This window comes from Plasmodium cynomolgi, chromosome 8, assembly GCF_000321355.1.
Source record: "Plasmodium cynomolgi strain B DNA, chromosome 8, whole genome shotgun sequence".
Taxonomy (NCBI): Eukaryota; Apicomplexa; class Aconoidasida; order Haemosporida; family Plasmodiidae; genus Plasmodium; species Plasmodium cynomolgi.
The window spans coordinates 528,382-542,487 of record NC_020401.1 but is presented as its reverse complement, the minus strand read 5'-3'; the positions used below and the strand labels follow the sequence as shown (position 1 = coordinate 542,487).

General features: G+C 38.2%; 3 protein-coding genes across 3 annotated transcripts; 2 read left to right on the top strand and 1 right to left on the bottom strand.

The window, feature by feature from the left end:
- Positions 1 to 4,663: 4,663 nt before the first annotated feature.
- On the bottom strand, positions 4,664 to 5,387 carry PCYB_082150 (DNA repair protein RAD23; the record flags this gene model as incomplete). Its single annotated transcript, XM_004221953.1, has 2 exons — positions 4,664 to 4,764; positions 5,135 to 5,387. Coding segments are annotated over 2 exons (351 nt in total), but the record flags the coding sequence as incomplete, so codon positions are not given.
- Positions 5,388 to 9,089: 3,702 nt separating this feature from the next.
- On the top strand, positions 9,090 to 10,336 carry PCYB_082140 (hypothetical protein; the record flags this gene model as incomplete). The annotated part of the gene is made up of 1 exon (XM_004221952.1): positions 9,090 to 10,336. Exon 1 carries the CDS (start codon positions 9,092 to 9,094, stop codon positions 10,334 to 10,336), a length of 1,245 nt encoding a protein of 414 aa, XP_004222000.1. The 5' UTR covers positions 9,090 to 9,091.
- Positions 10,337 to 11,279: 943 nt separating this feature from the next.
- Positions 11,280 to 11,689, top strand: PCYB_082130 (hypothetical protein; the record flags this gene model as incomplete). The annotated part of the gene is made up of 1 exon (XM_004221951.1): positions 11,280 to 11,689. A coding segment is annotated over one exon (408 nt), but the record flags the coding sequence as incomplete, so codon positions are not given.
- Positions 11,690 to 14,106: the final 2,417 nt, after the last annotated feature.

The following is a 14,106-nucleotide window of genomic DNA, read 5'->3' as shown; positions in this document are numbered from 1 at the left end:
AATTAACTTGGCAACGTTTCGCTTCCTTGAGCTACTCTGATAAGGGGGTGGATACTTCCGAGCTGTTTCTTGTTCGGATAATTTTCTGCCTTATGACAGCGAACTGAAAATATTGTTTGACTTCCTGGGAGGCAGTGACAACTTGCTTTTTCTCTATATGTATGTGCAAGTGTGCTCACATAAAATATGCACCTTCCTCTCCGCGTTTGGAATGTACGATTCTTAGCTCGTTGCGCGTCACTTGGAGGTTCATTCCAAGCATGCACTGCGCATTCATGTATAAGCCGTACGTCGGGGCGCACGCGGGGGAGTATATAAGTGTATATATATAGCCGCGTTGCTATTATACGTACATGTACATATATGTGTATATGTGTGTATATACGCGTAGGTATATATTTTATATATAAGTATATATAAATCTATACATGCACGCGTGCGCGAACACTCTGCACTCTCCCGGTCGCTCTTCAAACGGCAGAGTCAAAACGTAACGGTCCTTTCAAAAATGAATTTAAATTTCAAATCGTTCAAATGCGACTGTGAAAATGTTGCGCACTATATTTTTTTGTTTTTTTCTCAGGGGGAGTACAGCAATGAAAACACACAAAGGGGCAAACGGGCAGATTCCCAACAGGCAGATTCGCAAACAGGCAAACGCGCAAACACATAGCGCACAGGCGCACACACAGAGTTACTCTTTCAAGAAAAATAAAAAACAGCGCTGAACATGAAATGACTATAACAGCAAATGGGTGGGGAGGGGAAGAGGGGGCAACGTGTGTTAGTAATTTATATTTTCATTTTTGATTCTCTCTTTCAATACATACTCTTAACAACATTAAAATGAATATTATAAAATGTGTACATATATATGATGATGATGATGGTGATGGAGGTCACTGATGCGTGCTCTTTTCATTCAATGGTTTAACATTTTTTTTACAAAATTATGTACACAAAGAAAGAGGAAGCAGGGGGCAGGAGATTCACCCGGGTTTACGTTTTTGCGCAATTGTACGATTACGCGTTTATATGTATATTCATTAAAAAAAAAAAATGTTGTAGTAAAAAAAAAATAAATAAAATAACCAAAAGGTGGTTAACAACAGGTGATGTTACATTAAACAAATAGAATAATTTATTTTTCTCGTCGATATTTTATTTTCTTTTTCCCACAGTTCACTTATGGTTTTTCGATTTGTTCTTGGAACAAATGCACATGTACAAAATATACGCTTGCGTCCTGTACATATATTTGCTACGGCGCATATGTACAAACGTGGGGGGTGTAGGGGGGGATATAACGTACGTATATACGTATATGCAACTGTATACACGTGCGTAGCTGGCGTTCGAATGCTGGGTCACATTCTGTACATGTTCTACTATAGCTACGCAAACAGTACGTTACATGGTACTGCGTACTTTTACTCTCATTTGTCGTGCTACGCTACGTTGACTCTTTGGCATCGCGCGTAGGTGATATGTGACGGTGAATGTATGACTGCTAAACGTACGGATGTATGGGGTCACGCGCATTGACGAATTGTAGGGGGAGCTGAAGCATTAAAACCCGCACAGTAGTCACATTGGTAAAAATTTCCCTTAAACTTTTTTTTCCTTTTAAGAAAAATTTGCTTCTTAAAAAAACAAGTACGTAAATTAACAACCTATATATGTACACGTAACGCGAACATACTGTTCACTCGCATATTTTACTTTTCCTGTAAATTTTACATGGTATATACATATATCCGCATAATACATATGTATATTTAAATTTGGTGAACACGCATAAACAAATAATGCTATTGTATATATAATATATACTTATCTCTTTGTATATGTATTTTTTTTTTTTGTTTATATTATTGGTCAAAAAAATAAAAAATTAATTAATTAAATGGATTATGTATATATGGATGGATATACGAATGATATGCCATATGTAAACGTAAAAATGTAAAAAGTAACAAATGTTATATTAATATGCGCAAAAGGTAAAGTGAGAAAAAAAAAAAAAAAAAAGGATGGGTTTTTGGCTGGCGTGCGCAGGAATACGAAAGGTTTAAAAAGTATACGGTAGCACATAACATATATGTGGGGGTTAACCTTATTCCTTCTTGTCCCCATTAGGTACATACACGAATATATATGCATGTATATATATGCATATATATATGTATACATATGCATATTTAAACGCACGTGTATACTACACGAACGTATGTACTGATATACGCAGGTAATATCCTTTTTGCGTTTCCGCTGGGGTACTTTTTTGAGCACATTAAGTACGCAATGTTGTGCTGTGCTACTTACTCTGCACGGGTGTACCATTTTTGCAATTTTTAATTTGTTCGTTTCGCCATGTTAACATCGTCGTTAACTTATTTGGCCTATTAATGTGGCATACCTAATAATGCACAGTTGCGTTGGGGACATACGCACAGAGGAAAACGGGTGATGAGATGATGGGTGCTTCAAATGAGGTGAAAAAGAAACAAGTACGCTTCGCATGGGTGTTTTTTTTTTTAACTACCTCGGTTAACAAATTTTGTGTAGTCCTTCCCTATTTATGCATATGTTTACAATTTGGTATTCCCCATTTTGGCTTTGCGCGTGGCGAAGCAATTTTTTCTGCGTGACAATATCCGGCAAACATATAACAAGCTGGCAACGAAGGCCAAAAAAAAGAAAAAAGTTGATTCATTCGGTTAACAAAGGGATATGGGTATGAATATATATGTATATATATTATGTGCTCTACCCATGCGGGTGTACGCTTTGTTGGGGAGGTACCATAGGTACCATTGGTACCATCGCAGTTACCACTGCCAAACACGCACTGCTGCATGCGCTCCACGGGGGCAGGCGCTTTATATGTGCCCCATTGCGTATGCACGTGGGTAGTTACATATGCGCAGTGACATGTTGGTGGTCCTCTTCGCAGTGGGCTATCTGACCCGAATAGGCAACGCCACACCCCGCACCCAAGGCGCGTCAGGATAATACGCGTAACAGCGTAATAGCGTAACAGCGTGACAGCGTAACAGCTTGACATATTCTAAATAAAAAAAAATACATCACCTGTTCCGTGCCCCCTTTTGTTCCCTTCTTGTCACCCCCCTTTTTTTTTTTTTCCTGCCCACCCCCTGTACTGAGAAATTGCATGCTGGGGTTATGGCATTTATATTTTCCTCCCAAAGGGGCGTAAAACTGGCGTTTTTTATGTAACGCAAATTTACAGTCGGCCTGGCAGCACCATGGTGCATGCCGCATAGCGAGTCGCCTTTTTTCCTCATTTTATTCTCAAAAAAATGAAGATAATCAAGAAAAAAACGCATCTTTTTACTGTTGCTTTCTCAGCAAAATGCGCACTTGTACCACCCCTTTCTGCCTTTCACTTAATAATGTAGAGTGAAAAAAAAATCGTTGTTTTAAACACGTACCGAATTACAACGTGCGTTCGTCAACTGTGCTGTGCCTGCCCTCCACAACACTTTGCAACTCAGGGCAGAAAATAAAAGTGGTGTACAATGTACGGCAGTTTACCAAAATGGAAAAAAAAAAAAACTTTGCAGAAAATCCAACCATTTTGGAACAACTTCTTCGCAACATGCTAAAAAAATATATTTTCCCCAATTTGTATATTCCTTCAAAAGGTTACAACAAAATATGGCAAGGTGTTTAAGGGAAAGTTGTTTTTTTAAAAATTACGATTTTTGAAGCAATCATGATTTGACAATGCAACGCTTGTACGTGTACAATAATGTACACAAGAATATATGCATAGATAGATATACGCTCGCAACGCCCGTGAACAAGCGCTTTGGGCGTTGCCTTGCATATACGTACATGCGATTGCTTCTGCAAATTTTTCTTACATGGCTGAAGTGGCCAAATTTTGTCCACGTAAAATAAGGGGGTCGATGTGCTGAGAGTTGTATGTAAATTTGGGGAGGCCTTGCCAAATGGATGCCATTCTTACAGCATAGAAGGGGTTATTTTTTCTGTTTCACACTTTTTTTTTGAATGTACTTGATGATGTTTGCTCCTTTTGACTTCTTTTCATAGCCATCTGTTGGCACAAAAAAATACAAAGCGGTTACGTTATTTGCGAAACAGAGTTGATCCGAATTTGTCAAATTGGAGAGGAATTTTTTTTCTTTAAATTTCCTCCTTCCAGGGGCGCGGCAGTGCAAACGTACGCATGAAGGATATACACACACTAACTGGCACAAATGGATGTCATGGTTTTTTGCGTGCGTATTTTGTAGCGTGGCACGGCTGATTCAATATTTAGGCGCCCTATTGGAGGGAAGGTGTATGAAAGGATTATTCTTTTGTCAACCCGTTTAGAGGGGATGGCAAACATGTCATGATTTCTCATCCTCATCAGGAGCGCCTAATAACTGTGCGAAAAATTGCGTAAAAAAATTGGGTAAACAATTACCCGCAGCAGGCATATGCATATACATGCAGTATGTATGTATGTACGTGTGTACGGATGTATGTACACCTTTTCTTCACCGAAACAGCACCTTTGCTAATGCAAACGCGTTTCGACACCTCGAAAGAGAAAAAGCTCGTGCCCATCGGAAAGGAAAATAAACGAATAAAACAACCCGCTCGAATCAGAATATTTTTGAACTGATTTACAAAAAGTTAACCAAAACGATATTGTAACAATTAAATAATGTCATTAAGCAAACGTAAAATGTGCTACATATGTAAAAAGTTTTGCTAAGGCAATTCTTTCTAAAAAGAAGGAAAAAGAAGCATACACAATACAATGGAGGGGGGGGAGAAGGGGAAGGACTTAAAAAAATAAAAAAGTTGGGAAAAAAAATCAGTACATTTGGCCGATACACTACTTTACACCGAAATGTGATTCACCCGAATGGGGTGTTTACGCATTAACTTTGGTAGAGCTGAAAAGCTGCATCGGCATGCGCACACACGGGTGCGGTACGCGCATAGGAAAGCACGTCATGTTGCAAGGGGTCCACTTGGCAGATGGTCTCACCATGCTGGGGTCTCACCATGCTGGGGACTCACCATGCTGAGGATGCACGTTTCCTCCTACGAAGAGAGAAACACGCCCGCCAAATGACTACCCCGACCCTACTCTGACGCGTAGTCATTCATATTCTCAAACAAATAGTTGGCCGCCATTTCCTCGTTCTTATCACAAGCAATGAAGGCTTCCAACGCTAAGTGTTTCGGGAATCCAAGAGATTCCAACTTTTTAATACTCTCCATTTCGTTCTCATTTAAAGGCGTAATGGGAATCTGAAAATTTTCATTATTCGGGTCCGTAATATTCTGGTTCCCTTGATCGGTAAATGCTTCACCTGTCAATAAATCATTTTCTGTGTTAGCTGTGGGGTCATTATTCCCATAATTTTGAATGGCCCTTATAAATTCCCCTTGGTTCTCTCGAATAAATTCTAAAAAGGAAGGATCTGTTCTTCCGATCATTTCTAAAATTTCTGGAATACGTTGTGGATTCGATAAAGCTACATCTCGTAGGATATTAAAAAATGGGGAACTTCTAAATTGATCAGGATTTTCTGGTACAGATTGTCTAGGGTTATCTGCAAGGGCGTTATAATTATTTAAAAGGTTTGGCAAATTGGGAGCATTTTCGTTATCTTCTCTCTCATAGGAGTTGTCATTCGTTTCGTTGGTCTCGTTGGTCTCGTTCGTTTCATTTACGTCACGCATTGCGTTCGTTGCGTTCGCGGCGTCCATTTCGTTCATTTCGTCCATTTCGTTCATTTCTTCCATTTCGTTCATCCCATTCATTGTATTGATTGCACTTATTTCGTTCACTTCGCTTTCGTTTGGAAAGCCGTTCGTCAAATAATCAATCGCTCTATTGGGGTTGTTAAACGCCAGCATCATGGCCTTTCTTACGGCTTCTCTTTCAAATCCCATAGCACAGATATTGTCTATAGTCTCTTTTAGCTTTTCTCCAGTGACTAGGGCTGATTCTGCGTTGTTGAGACTTTTGCTCTCTCTGCCCTCCTCTGATGCATTTGAAGCGTCATTTTTCTGGTCAGAATTTGTAGACTGAGGAGTCTTTTCTTTATTTTTTTGAACGTTTGTTGATGATGATTCCTTCGTCTGGTTGTTCTTCGTCGAATTAAATATCTTTTTACACGCCATAACTATAACTATGTCGTTTTCTTTTAATATATCCACTGCTTTGCTTTCGTCCTTCAATATATTTCCACTAAAAATGAGTTTCTGTTTATCGCACGGCATTTCGGGGAATGCCACCCCTATCTTTTTTTTCACGTCTAAAATGGTGTCATCGTTATCGACACTGATTTCTTCTTCGTTGTTTTGAAGCGTTCTTACTTTTATTTTCATTTTGGGGGGGGATCGGCTACGAGGTTGGGCTGTTAGGCTATCAGGCTGTTAGGCTATCAGGCGGTTAGTCTGTTAGGCGGTTAGGCTATCAGGCGGTTTGGCTGTTAGGCAGTTATGTGGTTGTCGTGCTACTTGATTGACACGCCGCTTCGACAGAAGGATATACCTTTGCGCAACTCCGTACATACAGTTGCCCACACGAGTAGCCAACGCCGTAAAAGGGCAGCCGGCCGAACTTTCTCAACACGCGCTGTGGCGGCAAATGCACGCAGGGGAGGGAACTATAGTTGCGATGTAAAAAATACGGAACGCAAAATGGGGAAGTGCTACAAAGGTACAAATGCGGTTATCCGTCCGAGCGAGTTTTTATAATTTTGCTTACAAAATTATCACACCTTTTCTTAAAATGGCAAAAAAAATGTTTTTCTTTAACGCGCAAGCGAGGCACTCGGGGGGTGCGGATGCATCACGTAGCGATCGCGTTATTCATACATGTAAGGGAACACAAATTAGTGCATATATACATACGTACGCCCCTGTACATTTATTTATTTATTCATTTTTCCCACTTTCCATTTGGTGCGCCTTTCCTCACTCATTCCATCCCTGAAAAAGTCAAGAAAAAGAGTTGCGCAAAACGATCGTGCGGAAAGACTACTTAACTGGTTGTACTGGCTCTTAGTTGTTTCTGCATTTTATTATTTTTTTTTTTTTTTCCTTTTGTAATTAAATTTGTGAAGAAGCAAAGGTAAGGAGTTTTAAATATTTCCACGCGTTTTTATTTTTCGTAACAATATGTACATTAAAACGCACACGACAAAAATTGGAGAATGTAAATGGCAAAATGGCAAATGCTAAGTGGAGATAAAACTTACTCGCTGGATCGTTTTTTTCAAGATAATGTACTGAAGCGTTTGCAGCGGAGTTTATAACATGTGGGTTTGGGATTTACGTAACTTATAAGCACATTTTTGCTTCCCTTCTGTTGATAAGCTTAACGGGATGGAGAAAATAAACAAAGAAAACCGCAAACTGGCATAAAAAAAACCAAATGACAAACCTTTTGCTGAATAATTTGTTCCATTTGCTTCAACGTGTATTTGTATACGCTATATGTAATATGATACAAGTTTAAAAAAAAAAAAAAAAAACAGCTGAAAATGGCACATTGACAAAGGCACAATAAGGAGATAAAAATATTTTCATTAATTTTTTTCTTCACCATTTTGGCAAATTAGAGAAAAAGGCCTTCACGAAATATCGCATCAAATCCGTATTTTCTCGCTTGTTCCTTTGGCCCCTTTTCGTTATAACGACGCTTTTATCCGCTTGTACAATCGGTGGGTTATTTCGCGCATATATAGCGCCAAGCATATGTATGACGATATGCAAATGGTATGTGTAGCAGCAAGCTCATGTACTATAAACGTAAATGCGTGAAACTGGCTTTCTTCCTTGCTGTGACGACGCCGCAGCGAACTTCACGACTGAGCGAGCCAGCATGGAAAGAAGCCCACCTCTGTTTTAAAACAACACAATTTTTTTTTTTTTTTTTTATTCCGTCAAATGATAATGCGATAATATAGCACACTCTTTAGTAAAAAAAAAATTGCCCTTCGCCGTTGTTGAAGCGCTTTTAAATAAAATTGTACTTTACTTTTTTTGCTTCTAAGAGAAAATTATTAAAAGAAAAAAGGTGAGAGTCTTATGTTGCATATATATAGTCTGGAGTTTTAAAATGTCTGATGCTACAACATCTATTTGATCATTTCTCCAGCTTAATTCTTCTCCGTGTAGAGGAACGTTCGCGCCTGGGAGGTGGGCATAACTGTACCAGAGAGCCGAAATAAAATTCTACGAAATTTAGCAGAGTGGGTAAATTCTGGCGAAAGGGGAGAAGTCGAAAAGGTGTCTTCTTCTTTTTTTTGGGGGGGGCTACTACTATGATATAGTCTGCTACTTTTTACTGAAAGTGCGTGCTCTCAAAAAAATAGCTTAAGTTTATCACATCCGTTTGTTGAAATCCCTTTTTTGAGTCCCGTTTTGAAGAACCGTCCCACGGTTGTGCACGGTGTGATGAACAACTGTGTTGACGTCCACATGCGCATTTGCCAGTTTGAAAACCCACTCATGTAGATGAATACGCGCCGCGCATTGTAGTGAGGAGCACACGTGGCAGCCATGCAAGCCATGCACACGTTTTTCGGTTGCTTGAATTCTTGTGTGCACATGCATGCGCATCTGCAGATGTGTATACATATGCACACATATAGCTCCCCTGCGTGGTAAAACAAAAAAGACCCCCATCAATGCGCACGTTTAATAATATTCTCAAACAAAGCGCAAATGTGAACAGAGGAAACAGCCGTTTTTTTATAAAATCCCGATTCAAGGCATACCATAATGCGTCGCACAGATATAAAGGTGAAGATGCTACCACGTACGACCGAGAAGTTAAGATAAAGCAGATGAATTCGTCTGTCCTGTGTATTTTCTCTAATATGTTGCTAAAGGAAAATATTAAGAATGACTTCATTTGGAAAAAAATCGAAAGGAGGTCCTACGAAATAATGGATAAATTTGAAGTCGGAGACATCGCGTCCTTCTTATTTTGCTTGAGCAAAATGAGATACGAAACAAACTTATATGAAAGTTTCATTCCAATCATAAAAAAAAGAGTGAATATTTTAATACGTCCAATTTAGCTATGCTAATATCGACTTATTCGAAAAGGAAGAAGGAGGACTTAATCATACTGTTAAAGGAGGAATTAAAAAAAAAAGTGCATACAATTCACAACGTAGTGGAGATCTGTATGATTTTAAATGCCCTAGTTAAAAGTAAAATATATGATGAACATTTATTTGTCAAACTGAGTAACATAATTGCTGAAAATGTAATTCGCAACCATGTGCACGTGAGGGACATATGTGTAATTGCCTACTGCTATGCGTGCATATTGTACAAGAATATGAATTTTTTCAAAATTTTAGCGCAAAAAATTGTGCTCCTCATGGATGACATAAATTTAGTGGACCTGTGCAGAATATTATACGCATACATGAGAGTAGATCAAAATTTTTATCACATATTAAAGCTATCTGCACTTAAATTAGCTAACGTTATGGACAGCAGCACCATCAGTGACGTCATTAACTGTGTTCATTTTTTACCCATATTGAAAGAAGTTGTTGAAGCGCGCAATGACGCTACGACGAAGAGAATTGATCCCCATCACCACATAGACGGATCGCTCAACTACAGCATCGATTACGTACATTTTCTCAATTACATAATAAACGTCTTCAATGAGAAACTGCTCAGCTACTTGAATTTGTTGAGTGCGAACCAAGTGAGCAATCTGTTTTACATTTACTCCAGGTATAACATCCTTATAAGTCTGTCCAAAATGGACATTTTTATTTCGCACATAAGAAACATGAAACTGGCGAGCGAGTTAAAAATTTACATTTTGTATTCGTTGGCAATACTGTTAAAAAATTATGAAAGCAACAACAACAGTGGTCTGTACAGTTGTGACCTGCTAGACATAAACAAAATTTTTGTTAAGCATAATGGCGAACATTTCGTGGATCAAACGCACAACAGGAAAGACAACATCAAATGTTTAAATAAGCATGATTATGACGCAATGAAGAATAACCTTCTGTGCTGCTTGAAGCAGTGGGAAGACGACATCAACCTGTTTGTAAATGACTACGACATTTGTTCCATTCAAGACATTATAAAAGTCTTAACCATTTTTTTAATTCTCAATCATACGCGAAACTCACTTATTTCCAACATCAAAACTTACGTTATAATGAACTACAAAAGTGTGAATGAACACAATGCGTACACCTTGATGTTTTATTTTCAAAAATTAAATGTGATAAATGATGATGAGGACTTTGCACAAATTTTGAAGTGTAAAATTAAATCGCTAAAATGAAACAGCCAAAGTGATCAACAAAATGAAAATTTGCATGAACAAAAGCTTGACAAAAAAAAAAAAAAANANANANANANANANANANANANANANANANANANANATATATATATATATATATATATATATATATATATATATATATATATATATATAAAAAAAAAAAAAAAGCTACCTCATTTTACGCCTTTAAAAGGAAAAAATCTGCCACTTGCATGCAGAATATTAAATATAAGCTTAATTTTTTTTTTTTTTTTGCTTAAGTGATACATTTTGAGCAAATAAAGTAGCCATAAATTGCATAAATGGCAAATGCCTTTTGTAAGCCCTCATTTTGTGCTATATTTTTTTCTACATTTTGTAAAAAATTCTGCAAAAAATTGCCCATCATTTGAGAATTTTTTTTATTTTCCAACACATTTTTCGTTTGTAGTAGCTTTAACCGATTTTTTTATCTTTATCTTTATTTTTATATTTATTCCATTTTTTTTCTTTTTTTTTTCCATCCCCTACCTTTTACGCTTTTTTTACAAATTCCCATTTTTGCAAAACTTTTCTTTTTCGTTTGAAGACCCTTTCGTTGTGCCCTTTCCTGCTGCTGCCACATTTTGTTCAAAAATAAACGTAAAAAATTGAAGCACACATTTTTGACATATATATATTTATTACAAAGACGCATAAATACATCGTGGACAGATTGAAAGATTACATTCTTTTTTACAACTATCAGCAGATTGTAGAAGAAAAAAAAAAAAAAAAAAAGGAACTTCGCAAAAGTCTGCACAAAAACCAAATTTACCCTTTTAACGCAAAAATTTATTCAAAATGTTGAAGCTAGGAAAAATGAGCAAGTGCTGCTGCTTCCCATTAGCGGGAGGATGCATCATTGGAATTATGATTCATATAGGATTTTGCATATCAGCAATATTCTCCCATGGTCAAGAATATAGAATTCTACTCATAATTACAAATGCAGTATTGGCATCCTTGTTAATTCTTGGATTGACACTCAAAAATTTTATTATTTTTTGCATTGCTGCTATTTTTGTGGCCTTTATTCTGGCAAATTACCTCATATCCTTCGTAATTCTCTTGGTTTCTCTTTTTGTAAAAGATAAGTTCACACTGGAAAGTAAAATTTTTACTACAATTATTGTGTTCATTATGCTGTTCACAACAACCGTTTTCTTTAACATTTATTTATCCACATATAAAGTTATGAGAGCTGGGGGAACAGGGTGGGAATTCAAGAATTATATGGAGATCGAGTCTCAGAAGCAGTTGGAGAAGAGGGAAGAAAAGAAGCAAGAGAAGAAGGAAGAATCGGGCACCTACAGTGATTACAAAGCTTAATTATTGTTAATGATTGTTGTGCGAGCTGGAAAGCCCAAAGCATAGGCGACTTCCACGGGAAACAAGTGATGTGCGCGCTGTTTTAATCGGCGAGTGCAACGCGTAAGCCGTGCGGACAGGAAATATGCGCCTGACGTTCGCCCAAGATGCTAAGAAGCGACGTCGTTATTCACACCCCATGGTCATCCCTTCAAGGCACTTTCGTGAAATGAGCGAAATGCGTGATAATTGCGAAATGCGTGATAATTGCGAAATGTGTGATAATTGCGGAACGCGTGATAATTGCTAAACGCGTCATAATTGCGAAACGCGCCATAATTGCGAAACGCGTGATAAGTGCAAAGCACGTGAAAAAGGTGAGAGAGGCGAAGAATCACGCATGCCCAAGCGTGATACCAAATTTGGCAGAGGAACAAATCAAACAAAATAGAACAAAACGAAGCGTCATGTTGGTCATCCCTTATACACGCCACCTTTTCCCCCCAACTGTGCAAGCAAATAAACGGTGCACGAGCTCCTGCATTCCCCCTTTCCCTTTCGTCTCCACGTCCCAATTTATTCGTTTGCCTATTATTTTTTTCACGTATTCTTATTTCATGTGGCCTTCACTAGTTCGTCGCATTTTACGCGAGGAACTTAAGGTGTGCCTGCTTACGAAGTTTTTACTTTTTCGAAAATTGGAAACTGAACCCCTATTCGTTAAATTATCAATGTGCCTTATTAATTATAAATAAGAGGCTATAATTAAGCAGCTACATTAGGCAGTTGCGATTGATAAAAAGAATTGGTGCACGCGCGTTCCATTTTTGCGTTGTGACTTTTGAAAAATTGCGAAATGCAGCAAAGACCGCGCCAAAGGTACGTGCAGGTAAGTTTGATCAGTTAATGCTGCACACTTCAGTGTTAACATTGGTGTGGCTGCTTTTTTTTTTTTTTTTTCTCACCACCAGCTAGGTGGTTCTATTTTAGGGGGAGGTTTACATAGTATAACCTAACACATATGGGTGTTTAAAAAAGGGGTAAAGTGGCCTAGCACACGGCACGAAAAGCCAAGCAATTAGACTAAGGATGAAGGTGAGCTATCATCTTTTCAGGGAAAAATGACTAGTCCGATTGGTTCGATTTGTCTGACTCGATCGAATTATCGCAATTCGTCCGGGAGGTTCACATTTTTCTTTTTAAACGTCACACAGACGCTTTTGTGAAGGGAAAATGGTGTCCGTTCAATGCTCACAAGCATGGAAGCCTTTTGGTGTGCTATTTGGACAGGTCCTCCTCGTGCGATAAGCAATTATGCACATATATCTGTACATATACCTACCCATTCGAACAGTTGAACGTGGTAATGTTACTCTCGGTGTTATATAACTGGAGAGGGGGTGAACGCCACACAATCACACATGTAGAGAACGCCCCTTTGGGTTTCGTGAATATGGCTTACTATACACCTTCCCCAGGTTCTATTTAAACCTACACAATTTCTTTCAATTCGGTGACATTGTGATTATGTGTCATTTGCCCTACTTGCCACATCAGGGAAGAGTGTCCGCAAAGGATATGCTCAAAATGAGATAATTTCACTCCGTTTTGCAGAAGCTGACAACAATTTTAATTTCGTTGGAGAGTACAATATCGGCGGTTATATACCTCCACATTTAAGGACCCAGCAGCAAATGGTGGTATGTGGTTCTGTGCTACTTTTGTGCAAAAAGTAAAAATTAAAAAAATAACTGTCACACACGCGGTAAACAAATTTCATTTTCTCACGTAGAATTCAATTAACAAATGGCCGTAAAAAGAGAGAAATAATAACATGTTCGGGTGTTTTTTTTTTTTTTTTTGTTGCTTAACCCAACCGTTTGTTCTCGCTTTCTATTTTGCTGCGCATTCGTTTCGCTTAGTGCTGTGCCTCTATCGTGTCATATGTGTACCAAGAAAAGGCGCAAAAAATTATGAAAATCAAAAGGTAAAGGGGATAAACTACGCTGCCAACTGTAGCCACACGAAAGTAACCCTATTCATGATAAAAATATGGCAAGGAAGCGGCTGTCAAAGGGATGCGCATATATAAGCGTGTATGCATATGCACATATGAAGAGGCCCACTTCAGTGTGACCCTCACCAATTGAATGTTAAAACAGAAAAGAAAGCACTTGCGCATGTACGTGTTAATGCACATGGGGGATATGGCCACCGGGTTTTATTTATCCTCTTGAACACTTTTGTTAGGATATGCCCATAATAGTGGAAAGAGCACAAAATGTAAACGCTTTATCATATGATGTGAAGTGGCAAGGCAAATTAATCCCCGAGGGGAATTACGCCCCATCTGGTATGCACTCAAGAAGGAAAGCCATAAAAAAATGCATGATTGAAGGTCATACATTGGATAATCTCCAAAAAAAAAAAAAAAAAAA